The 27,086-nt window shown below is 44.1% G+C and overlaps 2 protein-coding genes and 1 non-coding gene across 4 annotated transcripts in view; 1 reads left to right on the top strand and 2 right to left on the bottom strand.

The window, feature by feature from the left end:
* LOC119654601 overlaps positions 1–17,396 on the top strand; it is a 338,686-nt gene extending 321,290 nt beyond the window's left edge. For both annotated transcript variants that reach the window (XM_038060072.1, XM_038060071.1), the window contains 4 exons: positions 5,821–5,997; positions 6,284–6,425; positions 16,599–16,803; positions 16,869–17,396. In XM_038060072.1, coding sequence (XP_037916000.1) covers positions 5,821–5,997; positions 6,284–6,425; positions 16,599–16,803; positions 16,869–16,953 — 609 coding nt within the window. In that variant the 3' untranslated portion in view covers positions 16,954–17,396. The remainder of the gene's footprint in view (positions 1–5,820; positions 5,998–6,283; positions 6,426–16,598; positions 16,804–16,868) is intronic.
* On the bottom strand, positions 11,766–11,839 carry Trnan-guu. The gene has a single exon. It is a non-coding gene; the product is annotated as a tRNA-Asn (tRNA).
* Positions 17,397–23,126: 5,730 nt separating the features above from the next.
* Positions 23,127–24,730, bottom strand: LOC119655299 (V-type proton ATPase subunit D 1). Its single transcript, XM_038061124.1, has 4 exons — positions 24,570–24,730; positions 24,352–24,469; positions 23,909–24,272; positions 23,127–23,844 (listed from the first exon to the last, which is right to left on the bottom strand). The coding sequence occupies exons 1-4, from the start codon at positions 24,608–24,610 to the stop codon at positions 23,627–23,629; spliced, it is 741 nt and encodes a 246-aa protein (XP_037917052.1). The 5' UTR covers positions 24,611–24,730; the 3' UTR covers positions 23,127–23,626.
* Positions 24,731–27,086: the final 2,356 nt, after the last annotated feature.

Below are 27,086 nucleotides of genomic sequence, written 5' to 3'. Positions count from 1 at the left end.
CACAGGACCTGACGACATTGCATCTGAGCTCTGGAAAGCGAAGAGCTGCGACCCAACACTGTGGCTCAGTAAATTCTTTGATCGGGTTATTCAGGAAGGAAGAACGCCATCTGGGTGGCAAGAAAGTACCACAGTTCCAATATGGAAAAATAAAGGTAGTCCAGCAGAATATTCAAATTACCGTCCGATCTGGTTACTTTCCTATACCATGAAGATTTTTGAACGCATTCTTGATAACCGTATTCGTGAAATCGTTGAAATAACCGATCGAACTACCGGTCCCCATGAAACAGGCACAATCACTGTCAGCGGCAGTGACCTGTCCAGAACTGAGCGATTTGAATACCTCGGGTCAACGCTATCAGCCAGTGGAGAACTGTGTCATGAAATTGCTTCACGCATTAAGGCAACCTGGATGGAGTGACGTTCCGCAACTGGTGTTCTTTTTGATCGATGTATCAACGAATGTCTCAAATCTAAAATTTACAATGTCGTCCGTCCCGTCGTTTTCTATGGTTCTGAGTATTGGCCAACTATAAAAGACAATGAATGGCGTCTTGTGGTAATGGAGACGAAGATGTTGCATTGGACTAGTGGTGTGAAACGTTTTGATCACATCCGAAATGAGGATATCCGTGATCGATATGGGGTTGCCCCGATCGTGGAGAGATTGTGAGAGGAGGGTCTTCGATGGTATGGTTACGTAATTCACGTTAACGAGAATTTACTTGCCAAGATTGGTCTAAACATCGAAGTCGTTGGTAAACGACCAAAAGACCGCCCGAAACAACGGTGGCTTGATACGGTTGATGGGGATTTAAAAGCCTCGTGATTGCATCCAGATCAGATTTGATAGAACCAAATGGCGAAACCGATCACGGCAAGACGTTTGTGAACGGGACAAAGGCTGGGACAAGATGAGTATAACCCGGCATCCTCAAAATCTTTTGTAACTCCAATGAATGCTGCTTCTGACGTTATCCATTACTGTAGCCTGGTGAAGGTGACATCATTTTTTTTGAAACCCCGAGGGGGAACCCCCCTTTCCATTCGCTGATGGTATTTATAACCAAGCAAAGGGTACCTGCCACCTACCGCGGCTATGTGGACTTTCCTCTAATCCTGGCATTTTCCCCTAATCTGGGTATGATCCTGGATGCTAAGTTGAATTGGAGACTAAACATAGAATTGAGTGTCACTTCCTTCTACGTCTGCCTTTATAAGGAAATGGGGTCTTCGGCTGAGGTTCTCTGGCTGTACAAAGCGCGGTCTTCCCATCCTTACGTACGGTTCTATTGAATGCTAACTAATAAGTACAATAGAACCAAACTTACTAGAATTCAAAGAACCGTATGTATAGGGGCTGAGCAGTCCAACCCGGTAGATGCCCTCATTTTATTTCTGTACCTGTGCATTAAATACGTTATATCCTGGAGTTTTTGAGGCTACGCAATTCCGGATATTGGATAGTTCAACCCTACTGCCATAGTAACATCTTAGGCAACCACCTCGGGAACTTTGGGCATACCATCATACGAAAGCCGAGCTTTAAGAAGAATTTTGCTGCTACCGGCGACGTGTTGTGAAATTGTGACCCACTATGTTTCACCGATGGAATAAAGATGGTTTGTAGAGTCCGAACGGATATTTTCTAGGATTCGCTCAATGAAGCAGAATCATAGGATTCTTCTGGCGATACTGGGACCCTGTCGATACCTGGGGTATGATCCGAAACCCAAGCGCAACATAGCCATTCTGACTCAGAGCTAGGCAGACTTCTTTCAGCAGTGGTAACATCCTCTAGACTCGTAGAGTGGTTCAGGGGCCCGCTGAACAGACTGGGTGGCACGCTCAAAGATACCTTTGTTTTTCTGTGAAAATGAAACACTTGCTGGATAGAAAAACAATATTTTGCATTTGCAGCCACATCTTTTTTCCATCTTCTCGCGAGCTTACGGAAAGAATTCAAAAATTAAAATGTTCGTTCTTGGAAATCAAACAATTCATTAAACCATTTTTTGACTGCACGTCATTTTTGAAGTGTTAATTTGTAAATGTAATAGTTCCGAGCCAAGAGCTATCCACTGATGAGGTTTGGGGTGTGTGGTGATGCGTTATCACGTAGAAGAATTACCTTTCCAAACCAAATGGAGAGCAACTTACTCCCACGTTTTTCGGTCCACGGACCCCTCCTTTGGGGCATGACAGCGTCTGAATAGTTGCCTCTGCCCTGGACGAAAGCGCTTGTCCTTGTTTTTTGAATGCTTGGGTGCTTTGTCCCAAACGAGGAGTCCGTGGACCAAAAAAGAAGGGAGTAAGTTGCTTTCCGTTTGGTTCGGTCTAATATCATGTGGATGTGGGTCCCCCATATCCCAAACAATAACCTAGCTTTAGCCTAGCTTAGGCTCATTGGCGGTTTAACTTGAATATAATTCGTAACCTTGTCGCGCGATTGCTGCTTTATATAATCGCAATCAATTTATTAAAAATACTAAATAAATTTTGTTGTAGAAATATTTCGTGTAGAAGTCCTTGGCGCAAGTCAAAGTAGTTTGAAATAAATTTGCAAAAGCCTAGCCTAGCAACCTGCAAATTTTGAAACTTTACTGCTATCGAAACGTCAACAAGGCCTCGGATAGGGAGTGACCTCACGGCAACGACCTTTGGCTATCGAAAAAGGACTATGATTGGTTTTTGGAATGTGCGCACACTCCTTGATAACGGTAGCTAGGGTCCTCAGGATGCTTGCTTTCTACAAGATGGTGGGACTCTGGAGATTACTCCTCTTTCTCTTGCGACGCTAATGGCAATGAGCTTTTGCACTCTGGAAAGCCGAGTAGTAGTGGTCGTCACCGATATCGGGTTGTTTCTGACCTCTGCAGCAAGGCGCGCTTAGGTTTAGGAGCACCCAGGTTTAGGCGCATCACAGGTGTCCAATGTTACGCAACAACGGAGACTTCCGATATAGCGGGGAAGAATACTTCCTACGAGCAATTACATTCAGTTCAGGGGAAGTATTCTAAAGGTGACGTTATGATTGGAATGGTTGATCTGAATGCCAAAGTATCTAACATGTGATGGGGAAACACGGTTTTGGCGACCGTAACGTTAATGATTTGCGGTTCGTGGATTTATGCAATTTCCACCGCCTTGTCATTGGCGGCACATAGTTGGAACACAGAGCCTGCCATAAGGTCAACCGGGTTTCAACTGACTGACGCCGTACGAGCAATCAGATCGATCATTTCGCGATCAGCAGTAAACTTAGGAGTTGCCTGTTGGATGTGCGCAACAAAAGGGGGGTTGACATCGGCCATGAAAGGGATCATCGTCTGATGGTCGCTTGCGTGTTGCGTCCTCCACTTCCCGTAGAGTTAGAGAGCTGCGACTCCCTAAGTTGAATATCGATCGCTTACATGACCCAGCTGTGGCTCGACAGTGGGGGAGCAATCTTGCTGATCAAACGACAGATATACTGAGTAAGCCGCCTGAGAATATCCATGAACCTTGCTCTTTTCTCGGGTGCTACACCGGTCGTCGGCCACGTTGCCAAGGAGCGCATAAGATCTGACTGACTGCGGAATCGTGGAAGTAGATCGATGAATGAAAGGGGTCGGAGGCTCTACTGACCGCTGCGGATGATGGCGGGCGTGATGCGCTTGAACTCCGGTATCGAGCAAAATCTCGGGAAGTTCAGTGTTGTATACGTCGTGACAAGAAAGAATTTTCTATGGCTCTGGTCAGGGAAGCGGAAGATGCCGCAGATCGCAATGATTTCAGGAATGTATACCGCATCAAGAAAGAGCTTGCTCTTAAATCTTTCGATGGTCCTGCGAAGAACGTCAACGTTCGATTTCTCATCCACGATGATGACAAACTGACGAGGTGGAAAGAACACTTCGCCACGGTTCTTAATCATATCACATCCGGTGAAATTCCTCCTCTTGTGGATGAAATGGCTAGTCACCGTAACTTGCAGGTACAGACTGTTCCTCCAAGCAGAAGGGAAATAATTTGGGGCATTAATGCACTCAAACGGAATAAAGCGGCTGGGCTTGACGGTCTGAGTGTGACCATTGGTTCCCGGCGTTACGAAGATAATAGCTCAAATAATCCTGGAACGAATCAAAGAATATCCCGAAAGCTTGATCGACAGAGAGCAGACTGGTTTCCGTTCGGAATCCACCTGTATTGACCACATTAACACCCTACGGATCATTTTCAACCAGTGTCCGAAGTATAGATCTTCGCTTTGCGTGCTTTCTTTTCGACTTCGCGAATAGTTTCAACAGCGTAAATAGGAAGTGTATCTAGCGTACTCTACGCAGAAGGAGAAACTAATAGCTATCTTGAAAGCGGCATATGATGACGCAAAATGTCACGTGCTGCATCGAGGTAAAATCTCGGAGGATTTTGAAGTCCAAAACGGAGTTCGTCAGGATCTTGGCTAAATGGCTCTAGATTTGGAAAAAGAGGCGTGTAGTGTTTGACTGAAGATAAACACCAACAAAGTCAAGATTCTCACTCTGACGAGTCAACGCAGTCTCCCCATCTGTATTAATGGGTAGAATATCTAAAGCATCGTATATCTAGGAAGCGTGGTTTCTACAGATGGTGGCGCTGAACTAGATGTTACCCGACGCCTTAACAGCGTTAGATCCGCTTTCGCTGCCCTGTCTAAAATCTTGAAATGTAGTTCTCTCAACACTAAGATCAAGTTGATACTGTTCCGTGCTAGTGTTCTTTCTGTGTCGCTATATGTGAGTAGCACTTGGACAGTGAACTCCACTGTTACCCAAAAAAGCTCTAAGCTTTCGTCAATGCCTGTCTGCGCCGTGTCATCGAAGTTCGCTGCCCTGACACTATCTCAAACGAATACCTTCTTCAGTGCGCAGCCTTGGTGCCCGTAGACGATGGGATCGGAAGACGTAAGTGGCAGTGGATAGGTCACGCTTTACGGAGGGACAACAATCGCATTGCGGGCTCCTCCCACTCTCCCAAGACGGCCGGCGAGTGTGTCGCCCCAAGGGCACTTAGCGCATAACACTAGAGGGTGAGTGCGAGCGTCTTGGCAAGTTGTGGGAGGAACTGAAGCACGAGCGATGACGCGTAGATTTGGTTGACGTGCCATAACCTACCAAGGGGTGAATGTACACATTGATACTCTTACATACGGAGCTGCAGCCATGTCTGAACAGTAGTTTCATATGCACACAGTTGGTAGATACATAGAGAGTGATGAATGGGCCAATGGACTGGTCAGGCAAACAATTTAACATCTTCTGACTGCAGATGGCGAAGGCTCTTCAACTGCGTCTGGTCAGGGAGAATTTGGTCCTCCTATAACAAGATTCTATCCCGAGAACTTTTGCTGAAATTGTAGAGAATCTGGTATTAAGTGTTCTCCCAAATGCCTCGACCTACTTTGCACAAGTGCCGGACACTGTTCCAGGATGTATATAGAGGTTTCGTAACACTTCTCACAAAACCTGCAGGCAGTATCCGTGGATATCCCTAGCTTCCCTAGGTGATAGTTCAGCCGACAATGACCAGTGAGAATTCCCACTATGATTCGGAGGTTCTTTTTGGTGTGGTTTAAGCAATCCTTTGTGTGTATGGGTTCGTATCCCCCAATAAGCACCCTGGACTGCTCCATCCCTGGTAGGCCTGCCCAGTATAGATCCATAGTTAGTATGAAGCTCAATCATAAACGTCACTACTCCCGAACAGTTTGATTGAACAGTACTTGTATCTCTCCTTGAAACATAATGCATTCTAAAAACTTGCAGATACTTTCACTTATCCCATTTTCTATTTCAGGTAATGCCAGCTTTACATGCTCGCTATCGTCCGGCTGAAGATGGCTGGTCAAGACCTCATGATGAAGACTTGATCGAACAACTATTCACAGCCACCTTTCCTGCCTTCAAATTTCCAGATCGTGAACGATTGCACGTGAGCTGTGGAGTTCAATTGTGCAAAGGAAAGTGTCCACAGGTGAGTGAAACCGTAACGGTTACATTGGTGCAGAAGCAACGGCTCTAATGAGAAAACTTTGCGTGAGTTTCGTTAGCATGAACTCCATTAATTACTGTACCTGTTTCGCATTAATGTAATCAACATTAAATTGGTAGACATAGTTTCACGCCAGGTACACTCTGCAGAATATCCATATGTGTGGGAGCATGTGCAAGACTTTCGTTTTTGTTACCGCTGAAGATAATTCATAGTTTGTGCCTGCAATAAACTGAGTATTTTTTCAATACAATTTGTTCCGCTTCAGGTGAACTGCCAGAGTGGTGAGATATTCTACTTAAGCTCAGACCGACAGTTAGCGCGCATTGAGGTGTTCAACTCGTTAGCGGTTACTGCACCTCAGATTGAAATCGATAGGTTGCGAAGCGATAGGCGATACAATATGACTGGTGAGTAATAATCAAATTATGAAACTTGCGTGATAATATGGTATTTAGATTGGTAGAACGGAATATTAACTGCTAGGATCACTCACCTGCAAGGTAAATTCAAATGACGAGAATACGACGGTAAATAATAAATTCGCAACCAAGGAGATGTTATACAGGAAAAGTAAACAGAGTTAGAGGAAGCTTGGGCCTCCTGCTTCAAAGATAGTTTGATCCAGTATCAGAAGCTACTTTTTCTTAATGTTGCGATGCCACCATTAGTGCAGTATCAAATGCGGATTTGTAGTCTATTTTGGCTGAATTTGACCGGGCTTGAACAGCGAATGGGTGGTGTATCTGTGAGAGATGGGAAGAAACAAAGTCTCTGAGCACTCAGACCTTAGTGGTCCATTGTACTCGATTCTGGGTCTAACAGAATATTCCGGATTCGTTCATTCCATTAGTGGATGTGATGCTACTCGTTGCAGTTGGAGCACATCAAAATCAAAAATCGGATGTCAGATGCGTCCATAAGCAGGGCACCCACATAGAAAACGTTCCGTGGATCCCCCTTCCTCATTACAGGATAGACACGTATCATCTTGAGTATATTTCCCCCAAAGTGCCCAGCTAGTGAATTATGGCTAATCAGAATACCCACAATACTCTTACAAGTCTTCCTGCTTTTCGACAGGATAGACTTTCCAGTATGTTTGTTTGGTTCTGACAGGAAAAGTTTGGTGTGTTTAGCAGCATTAAGGCTTTGCCCCCTGCCATTATGAGAAGCTTGTTCCCAGTTTTTGAAAACAGCCTTAGCCAATGATACAGACACTCCAATTGCTTGTTCCGGCCCGGAAATGGGGAAAATTGAACCCGTTTTTTGCTAAAGTATTCGCGATTTTATTTTCCTCTACATCACAATGACCGGGTACCCAGAGTAGTTCCAACGTATTGAATTCAGAAATAGGGGCCAATCGGTTGCTACATTTCTGAACGATTTTTGAAATGATCAGAGGACTGCACGACGCCCTCAATGCAGCTCGATTATTACTACGGATTGCGATGCCCTTGCCCTTTAACCGCTCGTTAATAATCCAGGTAAGATCCCATCAGCCTGAAAGACCATTGCATATTAGTTAAGAAAAGAACTAGGTGTTTTTCCTTATACTGTAAATGTTTTTATTTTTTCTCCCACATACAATTGTTTCGGAGACCATGTGCCCCCTTCCTCAGTGCTAGTACCTAATTAGTTAACCTATCTTAAACTACCCCTATTTACATCGTAGCTTTTTAGCTCTACTAATGACGTTATAATTAATTTTCTGATCCTACCCATATTTCCCGCTACTTTTTATTTTTCATTACCTGCTGCATACCTTTTTTACCAGGGTTGTTGCACAGTTTCCTTCATCATGATTTAAGGTTACCTGCCTCCCTTCTTTGATGATATGTATTCTTTCCGCTGCATCTAAAAGGTGGGGTTTCCGCAGTCGCTTCATAACATCTACATTGTCCATCGTTAGGGTATGTCCCTCTTCCACCATATGCCTTTCAACCATTGACTTGATGTTTCGAGGGTCGTCGCTTTTTCATTTGTTGTACTCTCTTATGTGTTCCTCGAATCTTGTGGTCACTAGCCTTTTAGTCTGACCAATGTATACTTTTTCACATTCTGGACAGTTGGCCTTATAGATTCCACTCATCTTTTCTTTTTTCAATTTGTCTTTGGTTGAACCTAGTAAGCAGAAGCGCTAACACACAACTGAGGACTAAGCCTCCGAGGAATACATGAGGACTGGTAAAATCATTGTCTTGTACAGTAAGAGCTTTGACCCTATGGTGAGACGTTTCGAACGGAACAGTTTTTGTAAGCTGAAATAGGCTCTGTTGGCTGCCAACAACAATTTTCAACGGTCTCAAAGTTGTAGTTTCCTATCTTCATTGTTTTCGTTTGACCAGTTGGTTTTAGCGCTCACGTTGCTATCATGTACTTTGTCTTGCCTTTATTAATGTGCAGCCCAAGATCTCGTGTCGTCTGCTCGATCTGGATGAAGGTGGATTGTCCATCTCGGGTCGTTCTTCCCATGATGTCGATATCTTCAGCGTAGGTCAGTAGTTGGGTGGACTTGAAGAGAATGGTGCCTCCCGCATTTACATCGGCATCGCGCATCACTTTCTCCGGGGCCAGGTTGAGAAGGACGCATGATAGGGCATCCCCTTGCCTTAGACCGTTATTGATGTTGAATAGTCTCGAGAGTGATGGTGCTGCTTTTATCTGGCCTCGCACATTGGTCAGGGTCAGCCTAGTCAGTCTTATTAATTTCGTCGGGATACCGAATTCTCTCATGGTCGTGGACAGTTTTACCCTGGCTGTGCTGTCATAGCCGGCCTTAAAGTCGATGAAAAGATGGTACAACTGATGTCCATATTCCAACAGTTTTTCCATCGCTTGCCGTAGAGAGAAAATCTGATCTGTTGCTGATTTGGCTGAAGTGAAGCCTCTTTGGTAAGGGCCAATGATGTTCTGGGCGTGTGGGGGTATCCGGCGTAGCAAGATAGCGGAGAATATCTTATAGATGGTACTCAGCAACGTGATGCCTATAATTGCTGCACTGCGTGATATCTCCCTTTTTATGTATGAGACAGATAATGCCTCTTTGCCAGTCGTCAGGCATTGATTCGCTGTCCCATACTTTGAGCATCAGTTGGTGAACCACTTAGTGTAATTGGTCGCCTCCATATTTAATGGCTCCTGGCGACTTATGATTTTTAAGCCGATGAGTTGCACGGACTGTTTCTTCTATAATTGGTGGTGGCAGTATTTGCCCGTCGTCTTCAGTTGATGGTACCTCCAACTCTCCGATATTTTGGTTGTTGAGCAGTTCATCAAAGTACTCAACCCATCGCTCTAATATTCCCATTCTGTCGGAAATCAGATTTCCCTCTTTGTTTCGGCAGGATGAGCATCGAGGTGTATAAGGCTTCATCCTGCTGACTTGTTGGTAAAACTTGCGCGCCTGGTGCGGTTGCCCCTGCACTTTTCTAATTCATAGACTTGTTGGTTCTCCTAGACTTCATTTTTTTTGTCTGTGAAATTGCTTCTCTGGACGGAGTTCGTGATAAGTTTCTACGCATGCCCGCGTTCTCTGAGAACGCAACATTACTCCGTATGCAGTATTCCTCCGTTCCGTAGCCAGCTTACATTCATCGTCAAACCTGCGGTTCCGACTTTTTTGCGGCTGGGGTCAAGTATGTTTGTGGCCGTATCAATGATAACGTTCTTCAGGTGGTTGTGAAGATTATTTATTGATTTTTCATCTCCAGGATCTCTGTTGACTGCGGTTATTACGACATCCATTTCCCTCTTATAGGTGTTGCGCAGGGGTGTGTTTTGAATGGATCTAAGAATATTTCCGCTATAATGCCGGGAACGCGAGATATTACGGAGGTCATTGCGGTGTCCCTTAATTAAAATCATTTTTTCCTTCCAATTGTTGTGGAATTATTATCTCCAGCCAAATGGATCGTCTAAATAAGTTTATATATCATCGGAAAAATCACACGTCCCCACTTTTTTTTCCATAAAGTCCGGTGCGTGCAAAACTCTAAACGGTGCTCTTTGTAAAAAGTCGTTAGCGGTGGAGTCCGCCTCAGCTTCCGGTATTGAATGAGCGGTGGCTTGTGAATTACCAACCGTATGTCACGTATCTTCGTTTCAACGCCAAATAGATTCCCCGCCTTATTTTCACTAATGATGGAAATCACTACTGTGGTGCAATCTAACAAAACTCTCAAAGACCGTTTTTTTGAGAAAACTGTGTCTTAGAAGTTATCAGCATTTTAAATTTCAACCAAATTCAAACAGACTGAAAAGCACACGCCATGTTGTGTGACATCACAACTCGAGTAGCCCAGTAATTGGCAGTTACTCATAAAAATATAAAACTGTCAAAATTAATTTCTCGCTTGACATGCCAAGAAGGACGATAACGTGCGATTTCATGCGTCCACAAAAACCCCACAGATAGCTTTGTTGGCTGTTCCGGGAGAAGATTTTGGGAAGAAGTGGATCGCCATCGTCCGACGGAACCCAGTTTGTTTGGAGTCAGGTTTAAATTGTGAGAATAATTTCATTGTGAGTTAACATGTTTTAAACTTTAACTCCAATCCTAATTGGTAGTAAACGTTTGCGATAGAATTTTCAAATTCAAATCGAGTCGCAAGAGAAGAGATCCCGCCCAGTGCTAATCCATTTTTTGCGGCCAGTGAATCTTTCAGAAACGTACGTTTTATTGTCGCCTAGGTAAAGCTGCGGGTGAAGTTTCTTGCGTATTAACTGTACTGTCCCCACTGCATTGTCTCTATAACTTTTACGCTGGTACATGTAAATCAATTATGTAACAATATGGCGAACATTTACATTAATTTAATTTCTCACACTTGTAAAATGCAAAATATGTTTGAAGCAATCTATGGAGTAAAGATATTAATATTACTACACGATTATTCTAAGAAATTAGATTTTCGTCTGCTACTTGTAGTCTAGCCCAAAAATTAATAGACAGGGATAGCTTCCTCCAACTACAATTTTTGGTTTTAAACGTAGATAAATATTTCAGAAGCGAATTACCCCCTTCTTTCAGTACAAAGCTACTGAAAGCAATTGCAATTATAAAGTTCTTTAATATTTATTCACTAATTACTTAAATTACTTTTGAAAGAATTTTTGAAACTATCATCTAAATTATCTGCTAATTACCGCGGTGAGTCTTATTAATTATTTAATAGTCGCATCGTGTTTTCTCTCAAAATTTCCAAACTTTCCTAAAGGTCCAAGGTTGTCGTTCGGTTTGCATGACACGAGAGCTCAAGATTTTTCCATCAAATGGTATGACCTTCTTCGACTATTGCAATTGATGATCGTCTGCACGACGTTTGTTTCCGAACACGACCTACCGCTTCCTCGAAGTGTTCATTAAATCTAGTCGTTATCATCCTGGTGTCTTATTTTTACCGTAATTTTCCGGATTGGAATCAAATTCACGATGACATTTCAACTTCTCCCAATGGCTCATGCAATCTATATTAACCCTTTCTTCTTTTGCTTTAGTTTAAAAATCCTATCATTTCTCGAAGAATTCAATATTTAATCTCGCCCCATTTTCTACAATATAGAAACCGAATATGACTATCTTCAGATAGAAATGTGTATTTTAGTTGATTTGCCTGATTTGTAGAACTTTTTACCGAGTTGCATCTGGTCCTTTAAGAGATACTGAGAAATGTTCAGGTCTGTTATCTTTTTTACGCGCACTAAATCTGTCTGCTCCCGGAAAATATTAAAATTACAAAAAAGTTCTGCGCCCCCGGGTGGGCTCGAACCACCAACCTTTCGGTTAACAGCCGAACGCGCTAGCCGATTGCGCCACGGAGGCGATGTGAAGCTGGTTACTTGAGAATATTCTTGCGTGACAGGCGGGTACAACTTTGTCAATGATTTGTATAATTATATGCCGTTAGTACCAATTTTCATTTGTTTTTGACCAACTACAGAGAGAGAGAGAGAGAGAGAGTTCTTAGGCTGGAAAGGTGGCATTTATAATAAGTTAAATGGAAACCCACTCATTGAAAAGAAACATTAATTACCTAAACCGAGAGACGGAAAATAGATAATAATCTTTTATCACTGGTAGTTAATGGAAATAACATTTGCCCGATTGGGTTTAAGAGCGAATTAGGGAAAATCGTTACTTCACTAAAAATATTTTATTTCTACACGAATTCTTATTCAAGAAGGGATTTTTAATTACCACAATAGACACCGTGAATTGAATTGTGAAGCATATTATCAAAACCGATGAGATTTAAAAGCTTGAACAGAAATAATTGGAGACTAACTTGTAGGGTTTTATATTCTCCCAAGCCGATTGAGAGGTGAAGGATATAATCTTTTTTGTGGGAAGTCCTGGTCGATTTATTACAAAATGTAACGTTATGGGTCGTTACAAGGTCCTGCAACTTTGTCCGATTTAAACCCACTACACCACTTTCTTTGGGGGTATTTGAAAGAAATGGTTTACAAGGACAGCCTCAGAAGGAGTTTTTTTTTTTTAAAATAGGTAATACTGCTGCAAAGATATCAACCAGACTGTTATGAAAAGCAATAAGTAATTTCCATAAAAAACTCTCATATTTTTAACCAAAAAAACAACCCTCATATCGTTTAACAATGGAGGGACGTGGAAGAAGTCAGTTTTTCTATGAAAATTTGATAGATTTGACAGCCCACCAAAGCCTTAATCTTCCAGTAGATCTTCTGAATGCTTTACCGACAACAATCCAACAGATCCAAGGAGCGCCACTAATTCATTGATCAGGGAGGCAGAAGATCGGCGAATAGCAAAAGTTTCGCTACCGTATACTTCATTACGAAATCCTTTCAATGGTCTTGCGTGGGATGTTAATAGTCGATTTATTATCCATGATGATCATTAGCTGAAAAGGTGGTAGGAGTCGCCATTCTGAATCTCATAATATCCCGTGAAATTTCATCTCTCATAGATGATCAGGAGCATTTAGCTCGTTCTATAGATACAAATCTGCGAGCGCAGATGGCATCATTCTTGTCTTAGTAATAGAGTGAATCAATGCCTTAGGCCTACATGCCTGGAATATATTGCCCGCATGTTTCGCACACGCTATTTCAAATACTAGCTGTGATGTGGTACATAGAGGCAGCACTCACGGTTGTCTCAAATATATGCAGCCCATGTGAGTAAAAGGACGCAGCGGCCCTGCACACCATACGCAACTGCCCTGAACCACTTATGCAGCTGTCCGGCCTTCTCAAACGAAGATATGCACAACACGCTTCCTCCTGTACATCATCGACGCTCGCCGTTGCTGAATCGCAGGCCTTTCCGAACTCATGCCGTCCGAGCAGGCCCCAATTGAATGTCGTCTTGCCGTGGAAACAGTTGTTCGTGTCGAGGTTAGCGTATTCCACAACGTCCGACGAAATTCTGGCCTATATCAGAAGCAAACCCAGCTCAACTTTGTCACCTCTTTCATGTGTGAAGCTGACCGAGCGATAGCTTCCTTCAAAGCGACGTATCCCCACGACTTGGATTCAGTATACGAGTCATTCCGCCAAACGTATGTCCCTTTATCATATCGTGTATATATTTTCCTTGCCTCTGCTCTCCTTCTCTGTACGAGGATTTCTTCAACAGATTATCTGAGGTCCTAATCATTTTGTTCCCCTTACTTGTTTTCATTCTCTGTGGCGGCTTTAATCTTATCATGCACTCCTGGCCTTTCCTCCCTCACTAATAACTCGACCCACCCTTCCCTTCCTCTTTCCACTTTCATGTACACCTGTGCCGCGCTCCAGTTTAATCTTTCCAGAAACCACTTAGATTGCACTCTTGACCTTGTCCTCTCTAACCTTCCTATGCGCTGCTTTTCCTAATCCCCTCATGCCCCGTTTTACGTTGACGCCAATCATCCTGCTCTCAAGTTCGATGCTCAGATATCCCGACTCCACTCTTCTGTTGCGCGCAAGCCTACCAAGTTCAACTTTCGTAAGGCGAACTTCGAAGGTCTGAACTCAGGCCTGGCGGGAATCAACAGGGTTCTTTTCCTCTCTCCATTAACGTGTAGCCCAGCACTCAACATATTCTATAACATTTTATCTGATCTTCTTCCTTGTTACGTCCCGTCCTCTCCTAGAAGTTCCTGTCTTCTAGAACTTATGCTGATTAAGTTTCTTTCAAATCTCTGCGTTACTCGGTCAAATCGTTAATAAGTAAGTCCGGAAACGAATATTTGACCAGTTTTGAAGACTCACTAAAGCGCGGAAACCTCAAACCTTTCTGGCCCCACATTTGCAACTCTCGCTGTCCTGCCCAGCTATCTCCTTCGTCTATTAAATTCTCTGGCTCCTCAGCTAACTCTCCCAACTATCTTGTGATTTACTCTGCCGCTACTTTTCCCCAGTCTATGTTCCCCCTCTTTCCTCCGAATCCCTCCCGCTAGCGGATGTAGCCTGCCCCGCATCGCCTACCATTCTCCTTCTTACCCCTCTTCTTATCGAGTACCTCATTGGCAAACTTGATGCCAATGGCGGACCTGGCTACGCTGGTCTTCCAAACCTCTTTTTGCTCAAAACTGGTAAATCTCTACCGAACTAAGGAGTACGGCACTCGTATTGAAATGCAACACCACGTTGAGGCCCGAAGGTCTCTGTTCGCTTGAACGTAACCACAAGCCCCATGAAACTCTCACTAGGGGACCAACCACAACAACTGAGCTGAACGCACATACAACAGCAATTCTCCCGAAGTATACGCATTCAGGGGCTATCCCGGTTCCCATGGTACCAGTATACCCCTGATAAGGTCTCGTAGACCTATTGCCACTTTAGATGAATCCCCGTCCATATTCGGGTTTGAACACCCTAATTAGGCCTTTGGAGCATTCGCCTACTGCATGACGGCCGGCAAACCAAGGTGATACATCGTCTCCCGGTACCACAACTACGGAGGATCTCCTCGGCCAATTGATTTTAGCTCGGCCGACGGGGTTGCCAATCCGTCTTCCTCACCGCTACCTCTGAGCACCACTGAAGAGGTGCAAGGAACACTTGACCGCGGTTCTTAACCGTATCACATCTCATGAAGTAGCGCTTCTTGTGGATGAAATGGCTAGTCACTGTAACACGCGGATATGGGCTGTTCCCCCAAGCAGAAGAGAAATGATTTCGGTCATCAAGCTACTTAAACGGAATACAGGCGCTGGGTTTGACGGTCCCTATTCAGAGTTATTTATCGCTGCCTGGGAATTCGGTATCTTTCCTAGAAAGTGGAAGAAGTGGATGATTCTTTAGATTACAAAGAAAGGCATCCGTTTTGAGTGTGACAATTGAAGGGAGTATCTATTTGCTTCCTGCCGTCGCAAAAATAATAGTCTAAATAATCCTGGAGCGCATCAAAGGTTACCTAGAAAATTTGATCGATAGAGAGCAAACTAGTTTCCGGTCCGAATGCTTCTGTATTGGAAACATCAAGATCCTACAGATCATTTTGGAACAATGGGCGGAGTTTAGATTCTGGTTTCACCAACCTGCTTTTCATCGATTTTGAGAAAGCTTTCGACAGTGTAAACGAGTAGTGTATTTGGCATGTTCTACGCATGAGGGACATTTCGGGGGAATTAAAAGCTATTATCAGAGCGCGAAATGTCATGTTTTGCATCGAGGTAGAATCTTTAAGGTCCAAAGCAGAGCCCGCCGGTTGCATTTTGTCACCGATGTTATTTCTTCTTGTTATCGGTGATGTTCTTCATGTTGCCCTGTCTGGAGGACGTGGAGGAGTTCAATGGACTATGACATCTTTCCTCAAGTAACTTGAGTAGCTGATCACATGTGCTTGCCATCATACCGAATCATGGGCCTTGAGCAAACGGCTTTGGACTTGGGAAGAGAGGCAAGTAGAGTTGAAGATAAGCACTAACAATACAAAGCGGGATCTTAGTCTGACGGGTCATTGCACTTTCCCTATCTTAATGGGGATTAATGGATAGAGCATCGAAAGCGTCGTTCAATTTGTATATCTGGCATGCGTGGTTTGTGCCAACGGTGGCACCGAACTGGACGTTACCCGACGCATTGACAGCTCTAGATCTGCTTTTGTGCATTCCATTGTTACTCAAAAGCTCCAAACCTTCATCAACACCTGTGTCGCATCATCGGAGTACGCTGTCCTCATACTATTACAAACGATGAATTTGGTGAGGCGTATAAGCATGGAATCCACTCTCCCAAGGTAGTCGCCGCAAGAGCACCTGGGACCAGAAAAGTAGAGAAGGAGTGCGGGCGTCTCGAGAGGTCCTGGGGGAGCTGAAGTACATTTCAGGTAACCGCTGACGATGGTGCGTAGATGTGGTTGACGCGCTTTACTTCACCTAAGAGTAAATAACAACCATATTTTCCGGTATTCTGGTATTCCTGTTCGGGGGATTCTCTTCCTCTCTTCCGTCGGGAGCTGGAAATTTATTCGTCATGGGGTCAGGAAAAGTGATGTGGTAGTGACACATAGTTTTAGTCATTTCAGGAAAGTTTTTTTAAGCTCCTTATCTTTGCATAGTTTACGAATATTCGAGAATACTTAACCAAGTCAATCTAAACCATTTCAGTTGAGGAATACTCGCCAAAAGTCACAACACTGCGTTCAGATGGAACTCTGTGTCTATCCATATCAAAGCTGGCAATAGCTTTCTGTATTCTTGGTGTTATTTTCCTTGTAGCAGTCATAGTTGCCGTTTGCTGTTTGATACGATCGAGATCCAGGAGAAATGTGGAACCATTGCGAGCATCGAGTACCAGCATGTTTTCAGCAAGGTATGTAGGTCCATAATTTGCTTTGCTATAGGAAATGATTGATTTGTATTTTTCCCTGATTTTAGCACCGATTCGCAGTCGAGATTCGGAAGCAAACTACTAATACCATATGGTGCTGGAGGAAGTTTACCCTATGGGCGAGTATACTGATCCCTTCCTGCGTTGGTGATAATGCATCCTTGGAAATATAAACCAAATATTCTCCACTTGGTCGCTTTTCAGACGTTCTCAACGATATTCTTGTCAAGACTGATTTTCTCTATTATTATTCCTTTTCTGTATTCTGTCGTATTTAAGAATCTATTCTTGTGCTTGCTTGTCTATCGAGCACTTTTCTGTGACCTATCCTTGTTTATGCCGAATTTCACTACCTCACTTTCGGGTGGTGATGGTATTTTTTCTTTGGCCGAGGTGTATGATTCGATTTATTGGATAGAAATATTTAAAATATCGGTGATGGCTCGATAATGGCATGACACGGTCTTCGTTTTGAAGATCTGGGTTGTGCTTTTGGGGGTTTTCTAATAGATAAATATTATTTAGATGTTAATGTGATACGAAATGTTAACGTTGTGTGTATAAATATAATATTATTTAAATATATTATATAAGTCAGTTTTTCTTGTCTGTTATTTGTCGATTATAGTAATCCTAATACCTTTAGTTCCTTAGCAGGGACCAGAAGGTAGTGCTGGGATTTTTTTTATTTAGGGTGGAGTTTGGACCGGTGTATCGTGGGATTAGGAGGAGCGGAGCGAAATAAGACGGTAATTTTCAGAAAGGGTATGGTCAGAGATATGGAAGGCCATAAGGACCATATCCAACAACAGCAACGGTAATCAAGAGTATTGCAGATGTGGAGTAGCCCACATACAGTAGGGGGAGAGAAGACGGAGCAGTGGAGTTATATGTCGAGGAAATATAATTACAAAGGTATGACCGCATCTACGTGACGCGGGCATGACCTTCACAACATTTAAAAAATATTTTTGTATGATTTTGTAGGCAGCAATATACACTTGAGCGATGCTGTGCGCTATGATATTCAGCGCTACGCGGCTGAGTTACCTGACAGAAATTATTTTACAGTGTCGCGTGTCGTTTCTACATAGTGGACTTGATGGACTGCTATGATTTCGACAATTTTGGTTTGCATCTACTTGTTGAAATGTCAAAATACGCCGTTGGCTGCCATGCTAGTGCAATATAGACATGTCACGTCGATGCAGTTGTGCTGAATGTAGTGTCATGTGGCGCCCAATATTTTTATATAATTTCATAGGCAGCAACACGCACTTTCGCGACGCTTCATTCAGCCGGGCGACACCATTCGTCTGGGTTGCCCGGCAGAAAATATTTTGTAGCGTCGCGTGCTATTGTATTTATTTTTTTAAATGAGAACGAGGAGAAGGGAATCACGTTAGTAGTATATGTGAACAGCAGTGGTAAAAATCAAGTCATCAAGAAAAATAATATGTGGGAAGAAATTAGCAAGGAAATGGGAGAGTAAAATGTTTAAATGTGTATGCTTGGTATATTTAATGTTTCTTTGGGCGTTCCCTGGATTACCGCTAAGGCGCTGATTAACTCGTCTATTCATAGGGGGCTTCAGGTTCTAAGGAGGTTGTCGTGTCAGGAGAGACGTGGGACCGTCGAAGGGATGAAGAACCTTCTAATCTAGGAAAAATGTTTAGGAGTTACTTCCGTTAACTTTACTTGTGCACCCGTTGTAGCCAAAAGACCGAACTACCATTGACTTTTATTACAAATAACTTTTATTTCAACCAAATTTTACAGGTGATACTTAACTTATCTCTCTACTTGATGATAAAACGACACGACACTGACATTATTCAAAATATGTCCCACTCCGATATCTGTAAAAATACCAATTGGGCTGAAAAGTCCATAGGCTAACATACAGATGGCGCTACTAGTATTAGATCCATATGGTTTTTAGTTAGCCCTAACCTTCAAAAGACACGCATACAAGTTTAACCGTTATCGAACCGTTAGTTTGTGTGATAGAGCGTTTTGAGTGAAGCAATTTTTGCTAGTTTGAAGAAAATTTATAAAAAGGTATTTCGTGTGTTAATCAAGCATCGTTTTTTGACCAAAAAATACTGTTGAAGACTTGGCTTGGCTTGATAAACATTATTCACACTTTGCACTAGGAAAATCAACCGCTAAGAAGAGGTTTGCTAAGTTTAAACGAGGCGAAATGAGTATCGAGGACGATGCATGTAGCGGACACCCCAAAGGGGCTGTTACCGACAAAAAAATCAAAAAAGTTCACAAAACAATTTTGGATGACTGCAAAGTGAAATTGATCGAGATAGCTGAGGCTCAACAGATATCAAAGGAACGTGTTGGACATATTGTGCATGAATGTTTGGGTATGCGGGTTCAAAGTGAGTTCCGTGCAAGCTAACAATCGAGAAAACAACAATTTAACGATCTGAGAAGTGTTGGAAGCTTTTCCTCCATAAAACCCCGAATTTATGTGTCGATATGTGACATTAGACGAAACATGGCTCCATTATTTCACAACGGCACAAAGTGTGCAAAGACGCAACAGTCGGCTGGCAAGGCTATGGCATCAGTATTTTGGGATGCGCGTGAATTGAATTTACTGCATTTTGCATGAGGTCCACGTGGACCATGATTGGTGCGGGTTCTAGGGACTACTTAGGCCAAGGGGTTCAGCTGCAGCAGATTGTGGCGACATTAACAGTCACCGTATCTGAGTTTTTGCTTTGCGTTCGGGAAGTAGGACTAAATTAAGGTATAGATCCGTCTCCCGAAATGGGTGATGGGTTAGAAGTTGTCGGGATCTTCGACAAGTACCGGGTCATGCTGGTACCATCGTAGGTTCTCTGAAAAGATTAATAAATTTATGCAATTTCTCATCAAGCCAATCAGACTTGCCGGGAGTTCTGGCGACTGCTGCCCGAAATGCAGCACCACGTCGTCTCACAGTCTATGACTCTTGAGCTGGCGCAACTGCCTAGTCGATACAGGCGCTGCAGTTACGGTTCTTTAATGCCGCGATCATTGAAACTCGCGGCAGCAAAATCTTCTCGACCGTTTAGGATTTCGACGAGCGTTTTCTTGGCGCTTAATTATTAGCACATCAGCATACCCATTTTAGGCGCGGATTTCCTTTGCCGCTATGGATTGTTGGTGGATATACATAAAAGATCCCTCATTGACTCCCAAAACTTTCCATAGGTCATCAGGAAAAAGGTCATCCTGCTTACCCAATACTCTTTCCACGCACGTATTCGAGCACTTCTTTAAAAGTACCGCAACACCACTATCGAGCGTGGTTCCTCTGAACTCGCTAGGCATGACTTTCACCGCCACATCAACACTGGTGGCTCCCCATTTTTCTTTAAGTTGCTTCCATTATCACCGCAGAAACTTGCAGTGGCGTGGAGTTTGAAGGACTTCTTAAGCAGAGTATTTGCAGACCTTCAGATAGTTGTTGGTCTTCGCCACTTCACATGGCTCCTAAATCCAATGATGAATGGAGACCTTGCAGCGACTACACCTTTCAAAGATTCATCCACTCTGTGCTGCGATACCTCAACTTCTGTTTCGTACATTTGGATGATGTTCTAGTCGCGTCTTTCTCAGAGTCCGAGCATTTAGAGCACGTTGAGTGCCTTTTTCAACGTCTCCTTGAGGATGGTTTAGTACTTAACGTTTAAAAGTGCAAAATTTCTACTGTCGCAGATGAGATTCCTCGGCCACCTGATTACCCCTGAAGGCATCCAAGTGCAAGCAATTTCGAGCTTTCCGTTTCCGAGAACTGTTAAGGATCTGAGAAGGTTATTGGACATGTTAAGTTTCTATCGTCGTTTCTTGGCCAAGACCGTCTACTATCGATCGATCCTTAATGCCTTCTTGTCTGGGCCGAAAACCAAAGATTCCTGTCTGGCAGTGTGGTTCCCAGAGGCAGTCCAGGCGTTTTAGGCCACCAAGCAATAGCTTGTAGATGCTACACTTCTGGCATTCCCTCAGCAAAATGTGCCCCTAACCGTATTCGTTGATGCCTCACACGTTTCCGTAGGTGTTGCTCTTCACCAAAAAGTGAAGCAAATCTGGCAGCTGTTGAGCTTCTTCTCCAAACAGCTCAATTCCAATCAGCGGAACTACTGCAACTATGATCGTATGTTATTAGCCGCGTACTTCACAATTGAGTACTTCCAGTATTCCCTTGAAGACAGGCCGATCACATTATTTACGGACCATAAGTCACTCACTTTTCCTTTAAAAGAAAAGCCCGACAAAGCGTTTTCTCGCCAACTTCGGCACTTGAGTTTTATCAGCCAGTTCACTTCCAACATTCAACACGTGTTTGGAAAAGATAACTTGGTTGCTGGCGCATAGTTATGTGTTGCAGAGCTCAAGATCCCTGCCACTGTCGATTTTCCGGCAAACGCCGTGGCGCAGAAGGACGACTTAGTTTTTCAGAGCTTGAGGACCAACTCCAAATACATATTTATGGAGTTTCCTATCTTCGGTTCAATATCCAGTATATACTGCGAGATCTCAGACAAGGGACCAGACCAAGGCCAGATATTCCGGTCGATTTCTGAAAGGAAGTATTTCACGCCGTTCACGATCTGGCGCACCCAAACATTCGGACAACAAAACGGTTAGTCATCGCAAAGCGTTTCTGGCCGTCCATGAACAAGGACATTAACGCTTGGGCCAGATAGTACGTCGCATGCTAGAAGTGCAAAACTATAAAGCATGTGAGGAAAGAAGTAGGAGTGTTCCCTCTGGTCTCCAAGCTTTTTCTTCTTTTTTTTCAGCCTTTATCCCGTTCACAAGCGTTTCTACACAATCCATCTGGACATCATTGGCACTTTGCGAGACTCGCACGGTTTCAGGTATTGCCTCATAATCATCGATAAGTTCACGCTGTGGCCTGAGGCGATACCTCTGGCAGACATTACCGCACAATCTTGTGCAGAGGCCCTCTTTCGAGAGTGGATTCCACGAGTTGGTGTCCCGGTAATTATAATCACCGACCAAGGAATGCAGTTTGAGTCCTCTCTTTTCTGAGAGTTTAGCAAACTCCTTGGTTTTAAACGTCGCCGGACAACCGCTTACTACCCGCAGTCTAATGGGATGCTCGAAAGTTGGCACAGGACGTTCAAGGTCGCCATGATGCCCAAGACTTCCTTTCTTGGTTCCAGGTCTTGCCACTCGTTCTACTTGGCCTTCGAACAGCCAATCGCGAAGAATTTGCTGCAAGTCCTGCAGAGCTGGTATACGGGGAGAACTTGAGACTCCCCAGCGACCTTTTTCTTGACGAGACGAGGTCGAGACTAAACGCTACCGGTCTGTTGCGTTTCTTCAAGGACGCAATACCAAAGCTGAAGTCGCTACCACCCGAAAACCGTGAATGACGTGTTCAAGGTTCTTAAATCATGTACCCATGTCTTGATTAGGACGGACGTTCCTCGGAAGCCGCTGAAGCCACCTTATAAGGGCCCTTTCGAAGTCCTCGAGCGAAGGCGACATCATTATAGCCTCAATATCGGGGGCACGGTGAAACAGGTCTCCTTGGCTTGGCTAAAGCCTTTTGTGCAGCAAAAAAACGTAACCAGGGCGAGTGGCGCGACGTTTTGACTTGCGGCAGCCGTGCGTCTGGTTCCTTGGGGCGGAGCGAGCAACTTGCGTGTCGGACGCACGCAAGTGTGAATCGTGGTGGCCATGACACCGAAAAACAATTTTTGACAGCGAACATTGTTTTTCGATGTCAAGGCGGATTTCGAGATAAGACAAGCCGGAGGAGAGAGGTGACTCCTCTCTATTTAATTTATATTGTGTGATTGTGCACCAATCATGGAAGAATTGCGAAAGAGGCGTCATCGATGGTATGGTCACTCGCAAAGATTGGTCTGAACATCGAAGTCGATGGTAAGCGACCAAAAGGCCGACCGAAACAAGAGTGGCTTGATCCGCTGAAAGGGGATTTGAAAGCCTCACAATTGCATTCAGATCAGGTTTTTGATAGAACAAAATGGCACAACCGATTACGTCGAAGATAATTGAGACGAGCCAGCAGAGGATTCTGCGAACTTGATGAAAGTTGGAGGGGGTTGGGTGAGTTAAAGACGTGATAACAGAAGGACCGGACCGGACTTAGTTGTCAGTGACTTTACTGAAGTTCGCAGAGCCTTAAAGTGAGCGAGATCAACACGGTTCCCGAAGGGCTTCGAATTTTTTCTTCCTGCAAGCTCCAGACGGGTCTTCTCATGGACGAGTGCAACACGAAACTTGGAAATAATATAACAAAGCCAATATTAGGCGCGGAATGTAATATATTTGGTTTACCTTAGTATTTTCTATTTTTGTTGTTTATTACCGAATAATATTTACGAATACACGCAATTAACAATTATTGTTCACTTGCCATCTTCCAAAATGAGAGTAAAACAGAATCGAGCGAAGGCGACCCTCCTTCCTGTAATTTTCTTCAAAATTTGTGAGTTAGACTTCGAAGGGGTTCAGCCAATAAAGTCTAAGGAGAAACGTAACGTTACAAAGGGACACGCTCGTTCTCGAACAAACAAAAGTAAACAAAACTGCAAAGAATTTTTCAAACGAAAAACTAAATACGAAACAATCGAAAATACTGGTTCAAGGACAGCGACCAATTCCAACTACGTTGCAATTGCCGTCTGGGGGTAGTTTTTAACTATGCGGAAAACAATAACTCTTTAGAGTGTTCTTCCCCTTGCTCCCCAGGGGTGAGAGGAGGAAGACCATCTAAACTTGTGAACTAACAACTTAACAAAAACACTTAGAACAATACATCGTCGTCTCCCTCGTCCAGGATGTTGGCTTGGTCGCGAATATCGATGCCCTTCGCCAGCAGCTCTTCTTTGAGTAGTTCCGCCTTCTTCCTGGCAATGCGTTTCTTGTCCTGGATCTTCTTGAGGCGGTAGAACTCCTCACGCTCCAATTCGTCGAGCTCGGACACGATGTACTGAAGGGTACGGTCGATACGTGGGATGATGACTGTTAGGGGAGGGAAAATGGGTTAATGCTAACTAGATAAGAACACCAGAACGGGGCAACTCACCGTGCTCGATGGCATTCACTCTCCTATTCGTGATTTTGATGACTTCATCGAGAGTCACGAATGAAGTCTGCAGCGAGGCCAATTCCACGAGCAATTTCACGGCGCTTTGATAGTTCTTCTTCAACTTGGCCAACTGTTGACCACCACGAGCCAAGCCAGCCAGTTCGTAGGTGTCGGTTCCGTCCTGGTACGACTCGAACACGGGGAGTGTGACACCAGCGACGTTGTCTTTCTTTGTGCGGATCTTGATCTGCGCCTTGGTCACGTTCTGGAGGACTACTTGGTTGAAATCTCCCGTGGCGAACTTAGCTTCAGCCAAAGAGAAGGCAGCTTCCTTCATGACCTCGCCCATCAAAGTTTTTGTCTAAAGGAAATGGAAGAAATCATTCGAAAGGAGCTTCGAGGGGGCGACCTTATTGATTTCAAGTGGATTCCAAGATTACCTCAATAATTTTGCCCAAAATCTGACGGAATCTCATCTGCAAGGCGTCAGCTTTCTTCTTCAGCAAGCCATGTCCTTTCTGTGCGCCCTGGAGACGGGCTTTCATTAACATCTGAGCACTGGAAAATGCGTGGAAAGGTTGATTGCGAAAATCCGTAAATATGCCGCGGGGAAAGTGTAATTAAGCTTAAGTCTACGATTTATTGGTGTGGTACATACCCTCGAGATGGGAAAATGGCTAATCTATCCTTTCCAGACATGTTTTACGCCTTTTCTGTAGTTTTTATTTCTGCTCGAAAAATGAAGGAGTGAACACCGAATTAGATTGGGAGGTCAGCTGACATATGTCATATGATGGTGGCAGCAGTTCAACGAGGTGACATACTGCGGCGAGTATGGGAAGTATAAAGTGAGGTATTCTAGTTGTTCGTTCGTTTCCGTTGAAGTTTGAGAAACAGTGGATATTGGGCGGTTGTTCGAGTTATTGGTAATTTCGAAAACGAAAAATTTTCCTTCTGATCATTTGGATCTTTACAGGGAAACTAACAATGGAAGATGTTTGTGAAACAGTGAAGTCGATTAGTCAGATTAATGTTATGAGCAATTTCATCACTTATTTGTTGGTTTGTCTTGGAAAACGATATGTTTTGAAAAGCGATAATTTCGTTTTATTTAGCTCGGAAAATTTATTTTTTATGAATCCTGTCTTAAACTTACCACAAAGATCAATCTTTCTTACAGCAAAGATTCACACTCCACTTGTTGCTTCACCATTTTACCATGGGTAGATAGGTAGGTATCAGTGGCTGCTCCAAGGAACCCAATTACCGCTGTGGTGCGCCGTTTTGATGCCACAAACTCCTAAGACCGTGACTGCTAATATGGGAGCAGGGAGGCAGAATCTAGCCGGCTCGTATCTCCAGAGCCAGCCCGTAGTATTCACGAAGGAAACCGGCTCTTCCCCCTGCAGCTAGAAATTTTTCTGAGGTCCCCAAAGAATGGTTTATCCAGTGTTCGTAGTTTGACTCTAGCAAGAGCTGGGCAATCGCAGAGAAAGTGCATGAGGTTTTCCCTTCCTTCTCTGCAGCTTAGCCAATGCGAATTGTATGCCGAGTCTGGCGGCATGGTCCTCTATGGACGAGTACCCCGTGCAGACCGTCGTAACCTTGAATGCATTTGCACGCGTCCGGCACAGGAGCTCTCGTGATCGGGCTATGTTATAAGCGGGCCAAATTCTCCTTGACTTGGCACAGCTCGTAAGCCTTCGCCATCTTAGGCCCGCGGCTGCTAGGTAGTGTGAGCAGACTCCGCCCCGGTGCTTTGCAAGAGTTCTCTTACAGACTTAGAAGGCTTCACAGGCCTTCGTAACCCTCAGTTCTATGTTCAATCTCCAATTTAGCTTTGGATCCAGGATTACACCCAGATACTTTACATTAGAGGAAAGAACCAATCTTTGTTCATTCAGCCGTGGTAGATGGAATTCAGGTATCCTAGTCTTGGTAATGAATAGCATCAGTGGCGTTTTGGTTGGATTTACCATAAACATAAATACCTTTCGCAACGCTCCTTCCATGATGTCGCTCATAATGGACAGAAACATCTCTGATACTAATATCACCAAGTCGTCGGCGTACGCCACCACCTTCACCCCGCTGCTGTTCAATGTACGTAAAATTTCGTTCATTACTATCAACCAGAGCACCCGTGAGATGACGCCACCCTGGGACGTGCCTCTGTTCACAGCTCTGGTCAAGTGCTTGCCTCCCAGATCCAACTGGATTATTCTGGTACTTAGCATGGATATAATCCAATGCGTGAGATACCCCTCCCATCCAATACCGGTCAAGGCTTCCTTGATGTCGTTGGTACTAACGTTGTTAAAAGCTCCCTCTATATCCAAAAAGGCAGCTAGGGTATACTGCTTGTACTGCAGCGACCGCTCAACCGTGCTAATTACCTCGTGGAGGGCTGGGACTTAGAGAAAGGCGTTCTTTCCATAGTTGTCCTTAAGTAAATGTCCAGGACCCGCTTTAGGGTCTTCAGCACGAAAGAGGTCAGGCTGATTGGTCGAAATTCCTTCGCGGGCTCATGACCGCGCCTGCCCGCTTTCGGTATGAGAATCACTGGTGCGCGTCTCCAGGAAAGTGGTACGTATCCTAAAGAGATGCAGTTCCGGTAAATCTCAACAAGCCACGGCATAACCCTTTCCCGCTGCTTCTGTAGAATGGCTGGCATTATGCTATCTGGGACTGGAGATTTATATGCGGAGAAGCTGTTTATAGTGCAGCCGATTTTATCCTCGGTAATTACCGATTTGTGTGGCCGCAAATCCTCTAAGCAAGGTTCTGACTCACAGTCCTCCTCGCTGGCGGGAAAGTGCGTTTGAAGATTCCGTCCAGGAGCCTTCCGACCTTTTAAGAAAGAATGGACTCTTATCTTCCTTGGACAGAATGTTATTGAACCTCGCGGATTCGCTGGTGTTTTCGATGTTCTAACAATAGTCCAATCAAGGTCGCCTCTTAGCGGTCCTGATGGCCGACTTGTACTTCTTTAGGCAGCCCTTGTATGGCTGCCAATATTTTTGCCTGTAACAGATGTTGAAGATTTCTCTGGTCAGCTTCCTGGGGCTGGAGAGATCTACATTCCACCACGGTGGCAGTGTCTTTTTGCTGTATTTAGTAGGGCACGCGACTTTTTCAGAGCTCCGATCTTTGACTCCAGTTTGTCTGTCTTGTG

The sequence above is a fragment of the Hermetia illucens genome, chromosome 4 (assembly GCF_905115235.1).
Source record: "Hermetia illucens chromosome 4, iHerIll2.2.curated.20191125, whole genome shotgun sequence".
NCBI classification, from domain to species: Eukaryota; Metazoa; Arthropoda; class Insecta; order Diptera; family Stratiomyidae; genus Hermetia; species Hermetia illucens.
This window is presented reverse-complemented; position numbering and strand designations above follow the sequence as displayed.